The 24,480-nt window shown below is 37.4% G+C and overlaps 1 protein-coding gene across 1 annotated transcript in view; it reads left to right on the top strand.

Moving 5' to 3' along the window:
* The window catches only part of OMA1 (OMA1 zinc metallopeptidase), a 79,859-nt gene that overhangs the window by 54,475 nt on the left and 904 nt on the right, over nt 1-24,480 (top strand). The window contains exon 8 of the mRNA XM_029949054.1: nt 8,281-8,430. Coding sequence (XP_029804914.1) covers nt 8,281-8,430 — 150 coding nt within the window. The remainder of the gene's footprint in view (nt 1-8,280; nt 8,431-24,480) is intronic.

Raw genomic sequence — 24,480 nt, forward strand, 5'->3', positions numbered from 1 at the left:
ACCATACATTGGGCCACAATTCTTGTAGATTGTATAGATCATATAGTATATCTTCTCTGACCACAGTGGGATGACGTTCAAAGTATGCAAGTAAAGCTGGAAAATTCACAAAATCGTGAAAATTAAACAATACACTTTTTAAAAAATGTTTATTTTTGAGAGAGCGAGAGAACACTCATGCAAGCAGGGAAGGGGCAGAAAGAGAGGGAGACAGAGGATCTGACGCAGGTTCTGTGCTTACAGCAGAGAGCTCAGTGTGGGGCGTGAACTCACAAATGGCGAGATCATGAGCAGACCCAAAGTCAGCCACCCAGGCACCCCTAAATAATACCCCTTTAAATAACCAATGTATTGAAGAAATTACTAGGAATTTAATAAAAACTAGAAATGAATGATACAAAAAATTATGGATGCATTGAAAGCAGTGCTGAGTATGAAATTTATAAGTACGAATGCTTACATTAAAAAACCAAGAAACTTCACATGAACAACCTAACTTCACAAATTAATGAATTAGGAAAGGAAGAACTACACCCAAACCTAGTAAAATTAGGGAAAGTGTAAAGATTAGAGCAGAGACAAATGAAATAGAGAATAGACAACCAATTCGAGGAGAATCATTAAAGCCAAAACATGTTCTTGAAAATTTGATCAGCAAAATTGCCAAAATGTTAGCTAGCTGGACTAAGATAAAAGTAAAGAAGACTTAAATTACTGAAATCAGAAATGAAAGTGTGGAGATTACTAATGATTCTATAGAAATAAAAGTATTATAAGAAGGTACTATGAACAATTGCATGACAAAACATTGGATAACTTAGATGAAACGGATAAGTTCCTAGAAACACAAAACCTTACCAAGACTAAATCATGAAAAGATAGAAAATTTGAATCAACCTGTAACTAGTAATGAAATTGAATTGGTAATAAGAATCTTTAAAGAAAAGTCCTGAATCTGACAGCATCACTGGTGTATTCTACCAAGCATTTAAAAACGAAGTAATTTTAATTCTCAAACTTCCCCAAAAGATTGAAGAGGAGGGAACACTTCCCAGCTCATTCTTTGAGGCCAACATAACCCTGATACAAAGCCAGACAAAGACACTACAAGAAAATTGCAGACCAGTATCCATTAAAATATTGATAAAAAATTGCCCCCAAAATACTAGTAAACAGATTTCACTAGTATTTTAAAAAGATTATGCACAATGGCCAAGGAGGTCTTGTATTCCTGGAATACAAGAATGGTCTGGTATGTAAAAATTGATCAACAAAAGGAAAAAAACCTGATCATTTCAATTGATGCAAAAAATAAAACTTGAGAGTATTTAACACTATTTCCTTATAGAAATACTCAACAAAATCAGAATGGAAGAAAACTACATCAACATAAAAACTGTCTATGTGTGTGTGTGTGTGTGTGTGTGTGTGTGTGTGTGTGTGTGTGTGTATAAAACCCATAGCAAACATCTTAATGGTGAAACACTGAAAGCTTCAGAGATGAGAAGGATGACCACTTCGACTTCTATTCAACATAGTACTGGAAATTTCTAGCCAGAGCAAGAAAAAGAAGTAACAGGTATCCAAATTGGAAAGGAAGAAGTAAAATTTATCTTTGTTTGCAGATGATATGATCTTGTATGTAGGAAACCCTAAAGACTCCAAAAAAGGATTTTTAATAATTGAATTCAGCAAAGTATCAGGATAGCCAACACCCAAAAATTCATTTCTATACATGAACAATGAACAATCTGAAAAGGAAATTATAAAAACAATTTCATTTATAATAGCCTCAGCAAGAATAAAAGATTTAGAAATTAAGGAAGTAAAAGACATATACGATGAAAATTAAACATTCATTGCTGAAACAAATTAAGGAAGACACAAAGAAATGGAAAGACATCCTGTGCTCATGGACTGGAAAACTTAATATTTTTTAAATGTCAGTAGTACCCAGTGATCTATGGATTCAATACAATCCCTATCAAAATCCCAGTGACCTGTTTTGTTTGTTTGTTTGTTTTGTGTGTGTATGTGTATAAAAATAGAAAAACGCAACTTAAAATTTGTGTGTATTCTTAAGGGACCTGAATAGCTAAAATGATCTGGAAAGAATAAACTGGAGAACTCACATTTCCAGATTTCAAAACTTGCTACACAGTGACAGTTATCAAAAACAGTGTGCTATTGGCAAAAAGGCATATAGATAAATGTAACAGAATAGAATGGAGAGCCCACAAATGAATCTTCACATGTATGATCAAATAATTTTTTGTCAAGAATGAAAAATGGGTAATGGGCAGTCTTTTCAACAAATGGTGCTGGAAAACTGAATATCCACAAGAAGAATGAAATTGGACCCTCACATTGCACCATATACAAAAATTAACTCAGGCACAGTTAATAAAAGGGAAAAGTAGGCAAAATGGACTTCATGATTTTTTTTAGTATTGCATCAAAAGACATCATCAACAATAAAAAGACAACCTGCAAAATGGGAGAAATAATTGCAAATCATATATTTGGAAAGAAATTAATATCCAGAATACAGAGAACTTTAAAAAACCCAACAACAACATAAAAACCTGATCCCAAACAGGGCAAAGGACTTGAATAGACATTGCTCCGAAGAAGATAATGTTAAGAAGCACATGAAAAGATGCTCAGCATCACTAATCATTAGATAATGCAAATCAAAACTACAGTGAGATACTATCTCATTAGGATGGCTACTGTCAAATGTCAAAATAACAAATGTTCGTAAAATGTGAAGAAATTGGCACTCTTGTGCATTGGTGCTAGGAATGTAAGATGGTAAGCCACTGTGAAAATGGTACCGTAGTTTCACAAAAGAATTAAAATTAGAATTACCGTATGATCTGGCAGCTCCACTTCTGGATATAGTTTTCAAAGGATTGAAAGCAAATTATCAAAAACATATATGCATGCTCACCACAGCATTATTCACACAGTAGCTAAAATGTGAAAGCAATCCAAATGTCCACTGACCCCTGAATGGATAAACAAAATATGGTGTGTGTATATATATCTACATATATGGTGTACATCTGGTGAGATATTGTTCAGTCTTAAAAAGGCAGGAAATTCTGCGATATGCCATATTACTGAATGAACCTTGAGGACATTGTGCTAAGTGAAGTAAGCCAGTCACAAGAAGACAAAAACTGTGTGGTTCCACTTGTATGAGGTATAGAGTGGTCAGACTCATAAAAATAGAGTATGTAATGGTGGTTGCCCAGGGCAGCAGTGAGAGGAGACTAGGGAATTGTTTAATGGAGAGTTTCAGTTTTACAGGATGAAAGGAGCAATGGGGATGGATGGTGGTGATGGCTGCACAGCAATATGAGTATATTTAATAGCCCTGAAGACATGTACACTGAAAAATGGTTAAAATTAAAACAGCAAAGTTTATGGGTGTTTTACCACAATAAGAAATAATTGCATTGTTTTATTATTTATTTGTGTATTGATTTATTTTAAGTTTATTCATTTTATTTTGAGAGGGAGAGAGCAAGTGGAGGAGGGGCAGAGAGAAAGAGAGGGAGAGAGAGAGGGAGAGGGAGGGAGGGAGGGAGGGGGAGAGAGAATCTTAGGCAGGCTCCACACATTATGATATAATGCCCTTCTTGATCTGTTGTTACAGTCTTTATTTTAAAATCTAGTTTGTCTGTTGTAAGTGTGACTACTCTGGCTCTCTTTTGTCGACTATTAATTAGCATGATAGATGGTTCTCCATCCTCTTATTTTCAATCTGGAGGTGTCTTTAGGTCTGAAGTGGGTCTCTCGTAAACAGCATTTAGATGGGTCTTGTTTTCTTATCCATTCTGTTACCCTGTGTCTTTTGATTGGAGTGTTTAGACCATTGATGTTTAGCCTGAGTACCGAAAGTTACAAATTTATTGCCATTAAGTCAACCGTAGAGTTGGAGTTTCTGGTAGTGTTCTTTTGTCCTTTCTAGTCTTTGTTGCTTTTGATCTTTTTTGTTTTTGTTTTTTTCCCCATCTTTTCTCACCTCAGAGAGTCCCCCTTAAAATTTCTTATAGCTGGCTTAGTGGTCATAAACTCCTTTAATTTTTGTTTTTCTGGGAAACTTTTTATCTCTTCTATTTTTTAAATTTTTAAAATGTTTTTATTTTTATTTTTGATAGAGAGAGACAGCGTGAGCAGGGGAGGGTCAGAGAGAGGGAGACACATAATCTGAAGACAGGCTCCAGGCTCTGAGCTAGCTGTCAGCACAGAGCCTGACACAGGGCTCAAAACCATGAACTGTGAGATCATGATGTGAGCCGAAGCCAGATGCTCAACCGACTGAGCCACCCAGGCACCCCTCTCTCCTATTTTGAATGACAGTCTCGCTGGATAAAGAACTCTTGGCTGCATATTTTTCTGATTCAGCACATTGAATATATGCTGTCACTTCTTTCTGGCCTGCCATTTTTCTGTGGATAGGTCTCCTGCGAACCTGATTTGTCCTTCCTTGTAGGTTAAGGACTTTTTTCCCTTGCTGCTTTCATGATTCCTTGCCTGAGTAGTTTGTGAATTTGACTATAATATGCCTTGGTGATGCTCAGTTTTTGTTGAGTCTAATAGGAGTCCTCTGTGCTCCCTGGATTTTGATATCTGTGTCTTTTCCCAGGTTAGGAAAGTTTTCTGCCATGATTTGCTCACATAAATTTTTTACCCCTGTTTTGCTCTCTTCATCTTTTGATTCTGATGTTATTCCTTTTTAATGAGTCACTGAGTTCTCTAATTTTTATTTTGTGTTCTTTTGCCTTATTCTCCCTCTTTTTCCTGCTTCATTATTCTCCATAAGTTTGTCTTCTGTATCACAGATTCACTGCTTTGCCTCATCCATCCTTGCCATCATGGCGACCATTCGAAATTGGAGCTCAGTTATAACATTTTTTATTTCATCCTATCTAGTGCTTATTTTATCTCCACAGAAAGAGATTCTAATCTTTTCAACCTCAGCTAGTATTCTTATTATTGTGATTCTAAATTCTGGTTCAGACTACTTGTTTGTATCTGTGTTAATTCCCTGGCTTTCATTTCTTCCTGTTCTTTTTTGGGGGGGGGGTGAATTTCTTTGTTTCATCATTTTGGAGGAAGAAAAATAGTGAATAAAGTAAAAAGAACCTTAAAATTAAAAACAACACAAAGAAATCAAATAAAGGATAATAGATCCTAGATGTGTTGTGGTCTGGTTGTTGAAAGAAGCTTGACAGAGAAAAAAGAGAAAAGAAAATAAAGACAGAAGGGAAAAAAGGGGGGAAACAAAGGGAGAAAAAGGGAAAATGTTTGAAAATTTGAAAAAAGGAATACAATAGAATAGAATGAAACGATGACAATAAAATAGAATTTAAAAATTTTAAGTAAAAGTAAAATATATAGTAGAAAAAGATTTAAAATTTTTTTAATAATAGAAAATAAGTTTTTCTCTTTCTGTATTCAAGAATAAGAAAAGGAAAAATTTTTGAATAAAAGAACCAGTGAACAGAATGAAGTACAATTGAAATGACCTCTGGTTTCCCGTAGAAGTCAAACTATGAAGCACTTTGAAGTCTGTAAACTAAGCAGGCAGAGAGATTTGTGTTTCTCAAGAGCACTTTTGGTCTAGTTGGTGGGGCTTAGTGTAATGGCTCTATTCCCCACTAGATGGCGCTGCTTAGCTTAGTGGGGTGGGTTGTTGGGGTGTGTCTAGGCCTGTAGGCACATGCGTGGTAGGGTTGAAAATGGCGTCTCCCAGCTACCCAGTCTCTAGAATTGGAACTCTGTGCTCTCCACAACCGACAGTCCATCTACTCCTTACTTCTATACTGCCATCAGAATGCCACGCAGTACCTGCCTTCTGAGTTTTATCTCAAATGGGGCTGTTTCCCAGCCCCTCACTTCTGAGGAATTGTGGCTTTGACCTGCTCAGATATTCTGGGAGATGGTCTCTCTGAGCAGTGGCCGGTGCAGGCCTGCCCCCAGGAACATTCGAGGGACTGTGCTGCTGCCGATGCCCAGGGACTGCAGCTGGGTGCCAGCACGCCCCAGAAAAAGTTCACGTGATCTTGTAGCAGCAGCATTTCAGGGTTATGGAAAACCACTACACCCATCGGTCACCAGGCTTCACTCTTAACACCTTGTTCCAGTGCCAGCAATTGTGGTGGTTCTCCGAGATTTGCCGGGAACTTTGCCTTGGGGGTGGCCGCCACTTCTACCAGCTGTCCTCCCAGCAGGGGAACTGCCACTCCCGTGTGGGCCGCAGACTCTCGGACCTTGGACCTTGATCGTGGGGATTTGCTTTTCCTACCAGAACACTGCCAGGTATCAAGCTGTGGCGTCTCAGACTCTGTGCCTGTCCTCCCCCCGCTGTTGATAGAGTCTTAGTGGAATTTAGACCCTCTACTTTCTCCCTCTTTTGTTCAGTCCCTGCAGCTATGTACACTTTTCCATGTTCTCTCCGGCTGTTTTTTTGGGTGGCGGGGAGACCGGGGTCCTTTTCCAGTACTCTCCCCACCGTCTCCATCCTCTGCGCGCAAAAACAGCTCCCTGCCCGCTGAGGCTTCTCTCTCCCCCAGTTCACCTCTCCGCGCTGTGTAGCTGGCGAGTTCTGTGGTTCAGGTTGGGCAGATTGGTGTGTTAATCCTCAGATCAGTTTCCTAGGTGTGCAAAATGGTTTGGTGTTGGTCTGGCTGCATTTCAGGGATGAGAGACATAAAAAAACTTCCATGCTGTTCTGCCATCTTGGCCTAATGGATTAGATTTTGAAACCTTACTTTTATGAAAACAAAATACTACTTTGTGTGAAGACTTTTGCCCTCAATACATATTAATATCTGTCATACTGAAAATAATGTCTTCTCTTTGGGAGTGGGTTTATTGTGAATGCTATACAGGGGGAGGGAGGGAGGGCATTCTCTTTTGGGCTTCTCTAATAAAATAATGTATTTTTAAAGCAATGAATATGTCTACTTTTATTAAAATGTTGATAGAAAATATTGCTGTGACTTTTTGTTTCTTGCTATCTTCTTTTTTGCTTTTTAAAAATTTCTTAAATTCCAGTTAGTAACCATGCAGTGTTATAATGGTTTCAGGTGTATAATGCAGCGATTCAGCACTTTGATACAACACCTGGTGCTCATCACAAGTGCATTCCACAATCCCCATCACCTATTTAACCCATCCCTCCACTTTCTCCCCTCTGGCAGGAGTTTGTCTTATATAATTAAGAACCTATTTCTTGTTTTGTCTCTTTTTTGTTTTGTTTTGTTTCTTTTTTTAAAAAATATTTATTTATTTTGAGAGAGCATGAGTGAGAGAGGGGCAGAGAGAGAGTGAGGGAAGGAGAGAGAGGATCCCAAGCAGGCTTGATGCTGTCAGCACAGAGCCCGACATGGCGCTTGAACCCACAGACTGTTAGATCATGACCTAAATCAAAACCAAGAGTTGAACACTTAACTGATGGAGCCACCCAGTCGCCCCTAGTTTGTTTATTAAATTCCACATATAAGTGAAATCATATGGTATTTGCCTTCCTCTGACTCACTTACTTCACTTAGTGTTATGTTCTCTAGCTTCATCCATGTTATTTGCAGATTGCAAGATTTCATTCTTTTGTATGACGGAATAATACTTCATTGTATGTATGTGCCACATCTTCATCCATTCATCAGTTGGTGAACACTTAGGCTGCTTCCATATTTTGGCTATTATAAATAATGCCGCTATAAACACAGGGGTGAAAATACCCTTCAGATTCATGCTCTTGTATATTTGGGGTAAATATGCAGTAGTGCAGTTGCTGGATCAGAAGGTAGTTTTATTTTTAACTTCCTGAGGAATCGCCATACTGTTTTCTGTTGTGTCGCCAGATTGCAGCCACTAACAGTGCACCAGTGTTCCTTTTTCTCCACATCTTCACCAACAACTGTTGATTGTTACTGATTTTAGCCATTCTGACAGGTGTGAGGTGTTAAATTGAGTTTTGATTGGTATTTCCATGATGACAAGCACCTTTTCATGCATTGGTTGGCCATCTGGATGTCTTTTTGGAGAAATCTCTGTTCATGTTTTTTGCCCAGTTTTTAATTGGATTATTTGTTTTTTGGATGTTGAGTTATTTTTACATTTTGGATACTAGCTCTTTATCAGATATATCATTTTCAAATAATGATAGAAAGTACCTTTAAAATGTAATGATGAAAGCTAAATTTAAAAAAATGCTCTCATAACTAAGCTCAGTTTCTTTTCTGTTACTAATTCTGGTTCTAGGCTTGTGTTGATGTCAGAGCCAGTTCAGTGTTTTGGCAGCAGATGGAATTTGCAGATAGCCTCCAAGGTCATCCCAAGTTGCCAGAGTGGTTGTCCACACACCCTTCTCATGGAAATCGAGCTGAGTACTTGGATAGGCTCATACCTCAGGTGAGCTACCCTTGTAGAAGGCAAGACATTATTTTTACTGTGTCATTTATTTTTAATGTTGTTACTTCTTATGCTTAATAAAAGAGAGTTCTAGTCTAGCCTGTCAAATATTTTGATTGTTTTAATCATGGATTATCAGTTTTTAAAGGCTTTGACTAAAAAGTAAAATCCTATTTGTCCACAAGTCTTGGGGAATAAATTGGTGTAAAGCTGACTTTTCTTGATGGTGGAGGTTTACCCTTTTTATACCTTCTAATTTTAACTGATTTGACTGAAGTCTAAAACTCAAGGCCTGTTTTTTTCAACCTACTGATCATAATATAGTCTCTTCTTGGTGATTTAAGCTTTGTTACAAAGCTTGTTTTAAATACCAGTTAATGAATCGTACAAAATTCTTAGGTTAATTGGCCATCTCGATATTGATGCTAGAATTCGTTTTCTAAAAAAAAAAAATCTCTTCATATTAGGTTTTTTTTTTTAGTTTTTTATTTGTTTATAAGGATAGAGTAAAGTGTGTGCTGTGTAGCATTTTGGTTTTTTTGTTTGTGGGTAGGATTCCTGAATGGGTCAAGGTGAAGCAGCTTTCCCTCAAGTGATTTTTACTATCTTCTGAAAATCTTTTGACTTAACATCATTCAGAATGTTTCCTGTAGTTACCACATCAGTACAAAATGGATGTCAGGCATCTCTAAGCCAGGCTACATCTCTCTTCTGTTTCACTTGCATTAAATTTGCTGGTTGGTTATAAAAGCAGAATATTCTTTAGAATTTAAGAATTGGAATTGGGCTGTTTGCTAAAGGATAACAGATCCAGGTGTATTATAAAAGTATCTTTTAGTGCAACTTCAAATTCAGCTTAAGAAATACTAAGTACTTATAAGAAAGGAATGATGCTAGTAGGTACAGGGATACAAAGAGAAGTAAGATACAGTTCTTGTTACTTTCGTGCTAAGCACATATTGATTCTTAACACAACAGGGAGTATGACTTCTCATAAGAAAAGAAATGTAGTGGTATGCAATATGAAGGAATAATAGCCTGCATCTAGTTTGAGATAAGAAACAATCACAGGATTCATTCATTAATTTATGTGATCAGTATTTGTTGATACTCAGCACTAATCTACTCTTCTGTGTTCTATTGCTGGGAATGAGCAAGGACAAAACAAAACAGGCTTTGCTTTCTTGGAGCTAACGTTTTAATTAGGTAATGCACATAATAAACAAACAAACAAGTAAATATATAGTATGTCAACTGGTGATAAGCACGATGGGGAAATACGAAAGGCAGAGAGGGCTGGGCAGTAGAGAAGGTCTACTAGTCTGGTTCATGTGTCAGGGAAGGCCTTACTGAATAGAGCCTGGAAAGAAGCCAGGGAGCCAGCCTTTGGAGGGAGTCTTTTAGGCTGAGGAAGCGGTAATGCACAGCATCTAAAGGGAGAGCGTGTTTGGTCTGTTCATGGAACAGCAAGGAAGACATTGGAGCTGAATGGAGTAAGGGAAGGTGGGGAATGCTTGAAATTTAGGGGGACCAGACCATGAAGGGTCATCTAAACCACTGTGAGGACTCGACTTATTTCAAGTGATGGAGAAAAGCTAGTAGAGGTTGTTGAGCAGAGTTGACCTGACTCATGTGTTTTATAGTGATCACTGGGGCCCCCAAGTGCAGAGTGTCCTAGAGTGGGGCAAGGGTAGGGTCAGGCAGACTATTTAGTAGGCCCTTGCAATAAGCCTATAAACATTATGGAGGTAGAAGAGAGCGAGAGAAGTGGTCAGATTTGGGGCATATCTTGAAAGGAATGATGAGAGAATTTGTTCATAGTCCGGGCATACTTTGTACCTTTCCATGAGCATTGGGGAATAGCCAAACCTTTCTAAATATACTTTGTGTATACTCCTAATTTGAAGAAAAAAATTTTGAGAAAGAAACAGCAGTGAAATTTACTTGATATAATGTATACTAATCATCTTAAATGGGCAACGTAGAACTGGGATCCTGTGTGTTTCCTTAGTAAGTGAAGAGTACTGAAGACCACTGGCTCTGAGAGTCAGTCCTCCCTAAGACCTGGGACCTTGTACCGCCCTGGGAAGTTTAGCCTATCTCTAAGGTCATAATAACCACATGGTTTTCTTTCAGAATTTCCTTTCTTTGCACATTTGCTCAGTGAAATTCTAAAAGTATATGGTTTGCTTAAACTGAATAATGAGTTCTAGCCAACTTTTATCTGAAGCCTGTCCTAAATTCTGTTAAAAAATATGCTTTAGAGAAGTTTTTAAAATAATGATGAATTGATTATCATCATTTAAAATAATGATGAACTGAAGGAAAGTGATTGGAGAAACGAATGTTATTTGGGAATCAATGATGAAAAGCACTGGGAGATTTTTTTTTTCTTCTAAAAGTAAACTGTCCTAGTTCAGAAATGTAATTTGAAAGGCTCATATAATTTCTTATATTCCCCCCCAAGTGATTAAATTCAATTTGAAAGTAATAAAACTCTACTACAATATTGGGAATAATTCAGTGGTTGAAGTGAAACTGATAGTGCAAGAGTATATTGTTAATTAGAATACATAGTCATAATTCAGAGATTGGAATTCCCTACTATTGTAAGTCTAATTTCTATAATGAAAGAAAGCAATTCTCCAGGCAGTATATAGAATTTTGTGAGTCTGTAGACTACTACTAATAAAGACTACTTTTTGTTGTTGTTGTTGTTGTTGTTTTACTCAAGTGAGTACAGTGTTATATTGTACGTAGAGCTCATGTCTTTGACATTCCTGACGGTAAGCCTGAAGTGATCCACATCTCAGGATAGTTGGGAGTACAGCACCAGAGAACAGAGAAATCTGACAAGAGACGAGGGTTTCAGAGTTACCTAAACTGTTACAGTTGAAGCAGAATGGATGAGTTCACTTAGGAAGAAAGCAGAGACAAAGATACTGGACAGAGCTAACTGTATAAGGTAGTTTCCGTATTTAATTAGTAGGATGAAGATTGAGGTTCTGGTAAATCAGATTTATAGGAGGAGAAAAGATGAGGAATATCAGGAAAGTAAGATTCTTTGGTTCTATGAGAACAAAAATCTTGATAATTTTGATTTTTTTTTTAAATTAGCTTATTAAAGATTGTATATTTTTTATTTCTAATTGGATTCCTTGAATATCATCAAAGAAATGTATTATTTTCTATGATAATATATCAACATTTAAGGTATATTAAAGTCTGTATTTTGTGCATTCGACATTTATTGATTACATGTTATGTCAGACCATAGGTGTTATGAACAAAATAGACAAAAAACCTTGCCCTGATTAAGCTTATTATGCAGTAAAGGGAGACAGACAATAAATAGCATTAATTAGTAATGTATAGAATAAATCACTGATACATTGCATATTAGTAATGACCGTTGATGAGGAAAATACAGGAAGAGCAGTGTATTAGGTTGGGCTCCCACAACAGAATACCAGAGATTGGGTGGCTTAAGCAACAGAAATGAATTTTTCACAGTTCTGAAGGCTAGAAGTCCAAGATCAAGGTTCTGGCTTAAGCAACAGCAGTTAATTTTTTCGTAATTCTGAAGGTCAGAAATCCAATAATTTTCTGGTGGATTCAGTTTCTGGTAAGGTCTTTAGGTTTGTAGATGGCTGCCTTCTAGAACATTGTGTCCTTATGTGGGGGAGAAAGTGGGTGTGTTGATGTCTCTTCCTTTTTTTACAAGGGCATGTTAATCCCTTCATGAGGGCTTCCTCCCTCATTTCCTCATCTAGACCTAATTGCCTTCAAAAGGTCTGTCTCTAAATACTGTCCTCACATTAGAGGCTAGGGGTTCAACATAAGAATTTGGGGCAGGGGCAATAGCTCAGTCTGTAGCAGATAGATGACATGTGAGCAGAGGCAGTAGAGGTGTTGAAATAGCTCTTTGAAATGGGGTCAGTCAGAGAAGGTTTCACTGAGAAGATGGTGTTTGAATGAAGAATTGAAATAAATGAAAGAATGAGCCATGTGGCTTCTGTAGGAGAACCGCTTTCCAGGCAGAAGAAATAGTAAGTGCAAGGCCCTAGGGCAGGAGTGAGCCTGGTGTATATGAGAGACCGGAAGGACACTAGTGAGCCTGGATGGGGCAAGCAAGGGAAAGCAGAGAGTGCACGGTTCATAGTCGATGGAAGGACTTCGGATTTGCTCACAGATGGGACACCAGTTGACAATTTTGAGCAGAGGACTAGAAGAGTAATAGGATTGACTCATGTTTGGAAAGAATGTGATCTGTAGCTCCTACAAAGCACTAAAATCGTATAATTTTGAAGTACTTTAGTATAGTATATTGTTCAGAAAATGGACTATTTCCTTGTTTTGTTTTGCTTTTAAATCAAGAAAATGCCCCCAAGTTAGAAAAAAAAATGCCCTTACTGTTCTTTTAATGTGTATTCTGAGATAAAGCATATATGAATGCCTCTTAAATGTAACCCACCAGCATCTAAAAAGGATAAACATAGGGTTATAGTATTAATAATATTTGTGGTTAATAAGATGATATGCTATAATTTTATTTACTTGAAATAATCAGTTAAATTTAGGTAACAAATATTCCACATATTTTGGTTACCATAACAACTTGGGTGAAAAATTCAAGAACAGATGTTATATCAACCTGTTGATGTTTAATGGTATGACAGTTTTAAAATTATACTTACACTGTTCAGATTTTAAATTTATGTGTAACATAAGTTGTCCTTGAAAGAGATAACATTATTTAACTTGCTCTCTATAAAGATTGTTATAAAATATGGATGAATAGTTGTGAATAAAGGAAATTGTATTATAACCCAGGGTAGAAATTTACTTGAAAGATTTACTTTATAACCAAAAACATTTAGACTGAATTTTTATTTTCTGTTTCTTTCACCATCTTCCTCTCTGCCATCCTTTACTTGGTGAGGGGAAGGAGATGGAGAATGATAGACTATATAGGAAAAACATTTAAATTGGCCTTATTGTTGTTTGGGGTTATATTATTATTATTATAATTTGAATAAGATTTATTTTTTAATGTTTCTTGGACCTTTCAATGTTACCTTATTTTTAAACTGCTTTTTAAATCTTGATGTTCGCATTTACTACATTCAGTTTTTATTGATACTAGCAGGCTATAAATGCATTCATTTTAATCTCATTTTATCTTGAATTCTTTAAACTTTCAGGAAGCTGGGAATTGAACTCATGTAAATCTTTTTTATGCATTTATAATTGGACAAAGTAAATGCATAAATCATTAATATTATACATCTCATGAGTTAGAAAACACGAGTGTTTAACACGGAAGTGAAATGTCGTTGTTGGCCAGTGTACACAAGTGTGCATTGTTCACCTTACAGAATTTCATTTTGTCTGACGTGGGGAGCGTGGAGGAAAAGGCAAATATCATAGCAGCTGCTGTAATTGGATTGGCCTCTGAATCATATAAAGCCAGGAAGCCTGACAGTAACATTGTCTAAAACCTTAAAAAAATATTATGGTGCATGTGATGTGTATCTACTTGAGGCTGACGTGAATGGGCTATTAGAAAAAAATTGCTTTTAGGGGAAAGAAAAGTATGAAAACATGTTTAAAAAATGGAGGCTTTTTTTTTTCTCTTGAAATGACTTGGTTTTTACTTTCAAAGGAAGCTTTTAATCTAATTATAAAGCTTCTCTGGCCAAGAGATTTTTTTCCTCTGTTTTTTTTTTTTTTTCCAAACCTAATTATCATAGCTTATTTCTCATGAGTGAGTAAGTGCTGTTCCCCTGACCTGTGGAGCCCTGAAGAGTCCTGATGTGCCCAACAGTTGCATAAACACTTCAGTGGTTCCTGGGAGTAAATACAGCCATTTCCTCATATGTCATTCTCATGTCAGGGCTGGTTGATTGTAAGATTTATTTGAAAACTTTCTCTTATTTATCATTTTAGAAGAAAACTGACCCATGCCAAGTTGGCCTTAAATTTAATTTTTTGTATTTACTAAAATTTGTAGTTATTTATAATTAATTTTTAGACCCCTTAAAAAACTAACCAGACTCCAATTTCCATTGCAGTTTATGAAAGAAAATGAATTAGAGGTCAAAAACATTTTTAAAGTAAAATCATGACTTCATAAATAGAAGATGAACAATCTGAGATTTTCTTTAACTGTTATCACTGAAAGAGCCAGTAACACGTTACAGTGAGTTTACAAGAGAATTTAAGAACAACCAGGAATGCTGAAATGACTACAAATAGATGCAAAATTGATCTACTAGAAGGCAATAATCAACAACATCCCCCCCCCCCCACAGTTCACTTACATTTCTATGGACAAGTATGTGCATTGTTAATAGTTTTCTACTACTTACAGAGTTGTAAACAACTCTAGCCCCTTGAAAGGCAGAGGTTATACTGAAGGACTCAGTTGAGAGGATACCCTGATGATCTGTTTTGCCCATTTCCAAGTCTTTCACAGTTTTTTCTGTTTTTATTTTCAATTGTCATCTGTTTGCCTTTCAAGAAAAGATAATAAATCAAATCGTCCTGTCAGGCTTATACACCGAAGTATTTGTTTTGTTATTTTTAAGTAGTCATATAGCCATCATCCTTGTTGTATTTCTTTTTTGTCTCCCTTTTTTTTTTTAATTCTTATTTTTTCTTGAGAGAGAGAGATAGAGTATGAGCAGGGGAGGGGCAGAGAGAGAGAGGGAGACACAGAATTCAAAGCAGGCTCCAGGCTCCAAGCTGTCAGCACAGAGCCCAACACGGGGCTCGAACTCACAGACCATGAGATCATGACCTGAGCAGAAGTTAGACCCTTAAGTAACCGAGCCACCCAGCCACCCAGGCTCCCCATATTTGTTTGTTTTTAAACATGCCATTGACTTGTTCAATAAATCTAGCCCAACATTCTAGATTTATTGATTGCTTTTTTTGTGATATTATATAACCTAACTTGTGTTAAGAAACAAAATTCAACTGAGTAAATTTAGAGATTAGATTGGCTTTATTCAGTGATAAATGATCTGGGCAGTGAAACAGGGTGATGTCAAAAAAGACCACCAAATGCCAAATAGAAGCGAGGCAAGATTTTATTTATGGCTGGGCCAAACCTGATCTCCTGATCTTGAGAAGAATGCAGAGAATGGCCCTGAACAAGGGTGGCAGTGAGCTTATATGGACATTAGCAAGGCAGAATACATCATTATTTAGTTAACCAATCACAATTTATCTCATTTCATGGTAGCCAATTATATGGTAATACACAGACGTTAGTTTTGGCAGGAACCTATCATTTTAAAGTTCTTTGTCTTTTGTAAAATGACCAATCATAGTTAGACACCTAAGATACTGCAGGCAGCGACTAGGTGACTCTTAACCTTGTCTTAGCCAGGTCTTAGTAAACAGGGTGGGGTTGCTTAACAGAATCTTGAAAAACAAGTTAACCTTTAGGTCACAATATTCATTATCAAGTTACATTCTTAGGGTAGAGTCTGGTTGCCCAGCCTTTAATCATTTACCAGAATGGGAGTTTAAGCCAAACTTGTATACAGTAAGCTCTCTGGTATCTTATAAGTTAACCTATTACATTCCATACGTTGATCTATTATATTCCATAAGTTGACCTATTACAGGCAGCATCCCATCTAGCAACAGAAAGGATCTCCAAGGAGCCGAACAAAATGAGGGACTTCTATAGGCAGAAGGGCACAGGGAATGAGAGGTTACCTCATCTTTCTTTGGGGGACAGAAGGGGACTGTCTGGCAGATTAACTAAGTGCTGACCAGGAAATTACAGATTTACTGGTTTAAGATTCCATTTCTAGAAGAGGTTGAAACTGCAGTTAGGTTAGCGTTAAGTCTTGGTTTGCTGATGTGGGGCTTATTGGAAGTGACTCTGTTTGGGGCCTATTCTCTCTCTCTGTTTTAACACGTTTCTCTACATCCCTATAAACAGAAGTTAAATGTTGGCAGGAATATTTTATAGGCGGTGCAGCTATGCTTTTCTCATCAGGATTCCCTTAATCTGGCTGCTCCACACTTAGTGATGCCACATTTGATCAGGGATTTGAATGGTGATGGCCTGACCCTTCCTTTGTCAACACGGTTTTCTCTCCGTAAGGCCAACGAGTAACTGTGGAGTAATGCTTTAGCGCTCTGCAAATAGCCAGTTTTTCCGCAACCTGAGAAGTTTCTTGATTGAGAGGACTATCATTGTCCTCCGTCTTAAAAGGCTAAGCTGTGTGTATGTATGTCAGGAGGAATCTATATAGAACAATGAAGAAGAAGCTCAGACCAACCAAATCAAATATAGTGGAATAAAAGATGTTGCAGCCATATTTTTCTCCTATTCAAGAGTAGATTTAAGAGATAGTTAGACAGATTTTTAAAAAATCGGAATGATGATGAGTGCATGAGTTGAAAATAAAGATGATCATAAGTAATTGTATTTAAAAGACATTTAGTATCTGACTGTCCTTAACTAATAATACCAAAAGGAGCCCCATCTAAACTAAATCTAATAATAATAATCACAAAAAGCCTCTGAAATGCCCATTTTCTTTCAGTAGGATAAGCTTCAAAGAGTAGAAAAATCTAAAAAAAAAATTTAAAAAACAAGTCTCAGGTATAATTTAAAAACTTCACTGCATTGGAGGAGACAGCCTAGGTGCCCCCTGAAGCTGGCACCAGAAGGCTGATTTAACTACATTGAAAGTGACAGAAGAGGAAAGAATGACTTAACAAATTAAGATACATCCGTTCCAGAAAATTGCTAAACTTGTGAATACCGCAGACAAGCTGTTAAACTTTCAGTGGAGGCTGCGAAGAGCAGAATTGATGCCCCAGAGCAAAGACTCATTGATGCTGGAGAAAAAGGAACATAGATAGCATAGCCAAACTAAAACACCCAGATCTAAAAAAACATCTGAAAAAATGGAAGAGTACTGAAAAGACACAGGAAGTCAGGCTGCATATAACAGCAGTAAAGACCAGAATCTTCATTTATGTCTTAGTTTCTTTGACTGATTTCTGTATCACATGTTTGATTTAGATAACACTTCTCAAAGTCCCAGAGCAGGATCCCTGAGGAACCCTGAAATGATGTTGCCTAGACCTTTAAATTCATCAAGTGTTTAATCTTCATTACAAAGATAGGATTTTACAAGCTGCCAGATGTAAAGAGAAAATATAAAGACACATAGGAGTAAGAATTATTTTAGATCTTTCCTTTTAGACTTTGGCAAAGTGGAAGAGTTTAGGGGAAAAGAGGTAAAACGAAAAACAGTGAAGGTAATACACACTAGTATGCTGTGTAGCCAAACCAGCTTTTCTTCCTTTAAGATCAAAGACCCCTTACTATACAGAACACATAAAACAATACGCCATGAAGTTCTCAGCATTAGGTCTCTTTCCAGAATCTACTGACAATAGAGAATTAGATAGAACATGTAGTTTAGTTTGTTTATATATGACTGTGATTGTAGCTTCCAGCCTACTATTCTTCGAAAACTACAGAGCAAGTAAGGAATTAACAAAGAATTGAGTTGAAAAATATGAAAAATAAGATTAAACTGACATAAAATACTAAATGCTAGGGCAAAGATGTATTTTTTCCAAGTGTACATGCGTCTTTCATAAAAATATTGGTCATTAACTTGGACAGAAATGTGTATGCTTAATATAAAGATGTTATGGTTCAAATTATTAGAACATAGTACATTAAAATTAATATAACAAAAATTAAAATATGGGCAACCACATGAAAATTAAAATTGTTGTATGTATAGGACAAGAAAGAAATCCATAAACAATACGAGCATGCCTTAAAATAAAAAAAAATTTGTGGTGGTTGCAGTTGTATTTTCATGGATTGGTGTCAAATCTATATGTAAAAAATATTTATCAATTTAAATGTCTGTGTTAGTAATAGAGAAAAAGAGAAAGAAAATTGAGAAATATAGTATGCCCCCTGACAGGGAAAATAAAATTAAGTAGAAATAAACAGAATTATAATAGTTGCTTCAAAAATTTTGTCCAAGTGGAAATTATTGAATCAGTTAGACAAAGTAAAATATAAATAGGATCAGGAAAAGCTACAATAATTACAATGCAGGCAAACCAAAACACTTGAGAGCATGTTATTTTTAGGTAGATGGTGTTAATTCATGACTCAGGTCAAGATCAGAAGTAATTAAAGTGTGTGTATGCATGAGCGTATTTGTGAGAGAAAGCTGCGTGGGTACAGCTAGAAGTAGAAATTGTAACTAGAATGTACCTCCTCAAATTAATTCTTGATGAAAGAGGGAAGGTGTAATTAAATCAAATAAATAAAAATGACTGTATTAGAAACCCAGAGTCGTAACGGATTAGCGAAGAAAAGAGCACTTAGCCCTGATGGGGATTTACTTTGAAGAATTTTTTGGAAGTTTGAAGAACAGTTATTCAATGAATGAGTAACTCTAGCTTCAAAATATAGAAAGGGATCTTGTTAATTATCTGATTCATTTTATGAACATTTTGTTTTGACAAATTGATAAAAAACCACCTTTGGAAGAATTTATGGACTGGGGTCATGAAGCAGCAAACAATACAGTGCTAAGTAACAATAATTATTTACGTGGAGCAAGCAAATTATCCTCAGATACATGGGGAGCATAATGAAAGCAATGCTGTCAACACAGGAGGGAATTCAGGACTCCTTTCTCATTCCTCCCTTCCCTCTCTGTGTCCTCCCGGGAGAAAATCTTGTGACTGCCCCTTCTCCATCCCTGCTGCCACGGCCCTCGCAAAAGTTACCAGCATCTCTGCCCATCAGTCACTGCAGCCACCTCATGCTGAATCCTCCTGCTCTGTTTTCACCTCAACCCCCAACAGCCTGTGTGCAGTACAGCAAGCAGAACGATCTTTTCAATGTTGTTTTTCTGCATAAACCTTTCAGTGACCTCTCTTGAATTGAGAATGAAAATCCAGACTCCTCACTCAGTCTTTGAGTCAGGTGTTTGGGCCACTGCTTCATTCCCCAGTGTTTTCATGTGTCCCTCTCCCCAGGTTTTCTTTGATTCCAGTGATTGCACACTGGGCTTCTTTCCTCCTCACAGCTGCTCTGCTTGATTTCCTTGTCTGAAATACTCTTCCCTCAGCTCTTCACATAAACGTTATCTCCCCTCGGAGGCTCTTCTCGATTCCCCCAATCTCAAATAGCCCTTCTTCCATGCAGCTGCTCTCACAAAGTTCACGGTTTTGTTTCTTCATGTAGGCAATGAAAGTGATCTTGTTTACTGGTTTGTTGTCTGTCTCCTCCCCTACAAGGTAAGGCCCTTATTCGCTGCTGTATCCCTAGTGCCTGTCACAGTCTCTGAGATGCTTAGTGAATATTTGTTGAATGATTGCATGCTAGGTCATAATAGGAAAGATAAGTTAAATAATATTGATTAAAAATAGGAAAATTGGGCAGTACAGTTGAGTAGCAGTTACGTTCCCTCATGGAAATTTAGCATGTAGCAAACTAATAGTTGATAACAGGAAAAGGACATTTAAGGGAAGTACTATAAAATAGCAGTGGCCTTGGGAGTTTTAGGTTTTAATTCTGATCTACCACCCCCCTAACTTTGCAGAAGTTACCTAATCTAACCTTCAGGTTCTTCATCTGTAAAATTGTGGTATAATATCTACTGATTGTTTTATGTACATATATGAGGGTTTGTGGGTAAGGACCTGCCTCTTTCCAGCTTTCCCTCTCTCTCTCTCTCTCTCTCCTTTAAGACACTTTAATGACAAATATTCTACATTTGTCCCAAGATTTTAGAAGTGGTTCATAGCATAACACCAATATAGATAACATAAGTAAAATGGGTGGTAGAGGACAAAGCACATAGAAAGTGAACAGTGTATGTTAGTTTCTTTCACATCTAGTGAGACTCTCTAGGTTGCTTATTCCATATTTAACTCCAAATCTTCCTTGGTGTTTTTAGAAGTGTATATTTTTGTTATTAGAGTACATTCCTGCTCTTAGACTCTCAACTCCTAAAGAGTGTTTTCCCTATGACATTTATCATAATGATTTATTCATAGCTTATGTGTCATAGGTGTTTGTTTAAAATTCAGCGTGTATTTATTAAGTACCTGTTATGTACAGTGCATAAAGTTAAGTGCAAAAACAAGTAAAGGCAACAGAAAGGCATATTCTAGTTGTATAGTGGGAAAATATCGCTGACTTACAAAGAAATAAAGCTATATTTAATAAATAGATTCAAATTTATAAAAATAAAAGATGTTGACAACCTGAAATATAATAAATGTGGAAAAGACAAAGTAGAAAATAAAAATATTTTACCAACATACATGATAAAATCTTACTGTGCAAAATAGATGAAGATTTGTTAGAAATGTATATGGCCTGTAATAGGATTTTGCTTGATAGATAGTTGGAGGACAGAATTCACACGTAGAAATATTCGTAGAAAACCTTTATGAAGAATATATAGTTTTTCTAGCAGTTAAATGTAACTTAGACAACTGAAAGGTAAAGATTTACTGAAGCAACAATGTGGTGCAAAAACTTTAGTACAAAAGCATGTAGTGTAAAAGCATTAAAAACCAAGACAACAGAAGTGGATTCTGATCCCTTTTCCCTAGGCTTCTTACTTTTGTGCCTCTTCCCAAATTATTTTTAAATTAGACTATTTTTAAGGGCAGTTTTAGGTTCACAACAAAAATTCATGGAGGGTACAGGAGAGATTTCTCATATACCCCTTGCTTTGCTCAGTCTCCCCCACTATCAAAGTCCTGTGCCAGAGTGGTACACTTCCTACAAAAAGGGAACCTGCACTGACCCATCTTTATGACCCAGAGTCCGTAGTTTATACTAGGGTTCGCTCTTAGTGTATGTTCTGTGGGTTTTGACAAGTGTATAATGACTTGTATTCACCATTACAGTATCACATAGAGTCGTTTCATTGCCCTACAATATTCTGCCAATTCATCCCTCTCTGCCTGCTCAGCCCTAACAACCATGGATCCTTTTAGTATCACCATTGTTTGCCTTTTCCAAAAGGTTATGTATATAGTCAGAATCATATGCTATATAGTCTTTTTAGATAGATTTTTTTTTCCACTTTATATGCACTTAAGGTTCTTTCATGTATTCTCATGGCTTGATAGATCAGTTCTTCTTAGTGCTTAATAACATTCCACTGTTGGAGGTAACACAGATTACGTATCCATTCACCTACTGAAGGACATTTGGCTGCTCCAATTATGAATAAAGCTGCTATAAACATTTGCCAAGCAATTTTTTATTTCCTGCGAGTCACTTAACCTCGTTGGGGTTAAATTTCCTCAATCTGTTAACTGTAGCTGATGATTTCTAAGTTTTCTAAGATTTGAAATTATATAGTTATTATCTACTTTTAAAAATTGTGAAATCTTATGTTATACAGATTACGAATAACTTAGGCCTGTACGCTGAAGACATTATAAGTTGGTAAAGCCTTTCTGACAGAAAGCAGTCTGGTCCTATATAAACTAAAATTATTCTCTGATCACATCATTCTCTTTGGGCAGGTATACTTCAAGTAACCCAAATGGAAGTTAAAACTTTTTTTCTTAGCAACAATTTTCATAGGGTCATTTATTAAAGCCAAATAAAACAAAACAAAATTGGAAACTATTCAAATGCCCAGTAATGGGGAAATGCAAAGTAAATTGTGTGAGGGCAGGGATCATGACTGTGTATTGTGATTGACGTGTACCCAGCACATCACTCAGTGTGGTGTTCTAAGTATCGGAACTTAGGGGAGAGAGAAAAGCTTCTACTGAATGTGAAAGATTAGATGGCATTCTGCTCCTCTCTTTGCTGCTCTGCATCTCTCATTGGTGAGCTCAGCTTTACCGGCTGTTAACCTGCTAGATTTCACACTTGCCCCTTACACTAGTGAAGGTTCAGGCATGTGCTGTCACAGCCATAACAGAGCAGCTTCTCTCTTGGAAAAGGACATCAGCATGGCTATCAAGGGGTGAAAGCTACAGTGGACTTTGTGTCCCCATTTTGCCAGGGCAGGCTCAGTTTCTGCGTGATGTCTCCATATCTCCATAGCATCTTTCACTCTCAAAGGCATTCTGGTTTGGGTGGTAGGTCCCCATTTTGCTGGTGGTCTGACTTTCTGTTTACTTCAATGCTATAGTTTTCAAATGTTTTCTTGACTTTTCAGTTCAGTTTACTTTAATGAACATTTTTTTAATGCTCAGTAGATGATTGTGAGGCACAAAGAAAATTCAGACGATGCCCTGGGCGCCACAGAATTTCACTTGAATGCTTTTTCCTCTTTAGTTTATTGTGGTAACCCATAGCCTCCTTCATAATCACAAGTGTTCCTAGATCCAAGCTCCTGCCCTTGTGTCACCCATATAGCGGACCTTTTCCTGGTTTTCCTCTGGCTGCAAGCCCTCCTCTTTTTTGGAACTCTTAGGAATATTCCCATCTAAGAACCTGTGTCCTTACCACGTGGCACTCTGGGTCTTTGGGATAATGGAAATCCTTGCCCAAACACTTTTGATACTGCTTCTGGGGCCTCTGTTGATCTCTTCCCTTGGACACATGCACACAGAGCTCCTCATAGTGCCCTGGAAGCCAGGAATAGGAGATGGGAGTGGACAGTGGGCCAGTGGCAGGAAGTGGGTAGGCTCTCTGCAACCTTACACATTCCAAAATTCAAGAAATCTAGGTTTGTGTCTGGCCTTCAGAATCAATTTGAGTGTGTATTTCTCTAAGTAAGAGAATAGAACATATATCTACAGTAATTTATTAGCTTGACTTACTGCTTTTAGCTATTTAAACACATGGTCTCTGAGCCTCCATTTACATTCTTGCCATGGACCTCACAAGTAGCAGGGGCATCCCCACTGATAGCAAAACCTAAAGTCCTATGACCTGTGAGAGCCTGCATAATCTGCTCTTGCCCCTGCCCTGCTCCAGCTGTACTGGCTTCCTCTCTGTTCCAGAACAGTGCAGGCACACTGCCATCTCTGGTCTTTGCCTCCCTGCTGCTGCTGCTGCTTGGGATGCTCTTCTTGCAGGCATCCACGTGACCTCTTCCCTCATCCTTCAGCCTTCAGGTCTTCTCCCCGTAATTATTTTATCAGTGAGACCTTACTGGGCTAATCTTTCTAAAATTTTACTATCCCTACAGACATTGATTGTTTCCTTCCCAGCTTTGCTTATGTCCCTCAACATCCATCACTATAAAAAGTTAAAAGTGGGGCACCTGGGTGGCTCAGTTGGTTAAACGTCCAACTTCAACTCCGGTCATGATGTCACAGTTCATGGGTTTGAGCCCCGTGTCAGACTCTATGGTGACAGCTCAGCCTGCTTCAGATTCTGTGTCTCCTTCTTTCTCTCTGCTCCTTCCCTGCTCATGCTCTCTCTTTCTCTCAAAAAGAAATACACATAAAGAAAAAAAAAGAAAAATTAGAAGTAGTAAGAAACTAAACCAGCTTCCTCCCCTAAAAATCTTTCTTTTAACCCCCATTAGATATAAAATGTTTTTGCCATAAAAATTCACTATTTTAGTTTTTATGTCTTAAAGTTCTTTATGAAACCACTGTAAAGAATCCCGTAGATCTCCAAGTCCAGTGATTTAAAGCTGCAGTCCCCTACCTGCCCTTAGTTTTAAGGGTAACCGTTTCCAGCTCTCTTAAATAGTTCTCTCGGTATTTCCCACCATATCTACCATAGCATAGTCATATCGCTACTTCCTAACTTTGCAGCTTTAAGCATTACCAGCTTGCTTTCCCCCGTGAGGATGAGAACGAAGGGCCCCCTTTTCACGGACACATCTGTGTGTGCACATCTGTGTGCGTGGACACAGTGTATCCGGCTCTCCCTCTTCCAGTTGTTCGTTTGTGATTTGGGGTAGATCAAGAATCCGCGTTTTTAAAACAGTACACCAGTCACCGCTGAACCAGGTCATACCCTGCGGTTACTTTTCCTGTGGCAGTTTGTTTTTCCTGGAATTAAAAATCATCATGATCTTGATCTGCTTGATCTTG

This window comes from Suricata suricatta, chromosome 8 (genome assembly GCF_006229205.1).
Source record: "Suricata suricatta isolate VVHF042 chromosome 8, meerkat_22Aug2017_6uvM2_HiC, whole genome shotgun sequence".
Classification (NCBI taxonomy): domain Eukaryota; kingdom Metazoa; phylum Chordata; class Mammalia; order Carnivora; family Herpestidae; genus Suricata; species Suricata suricatta.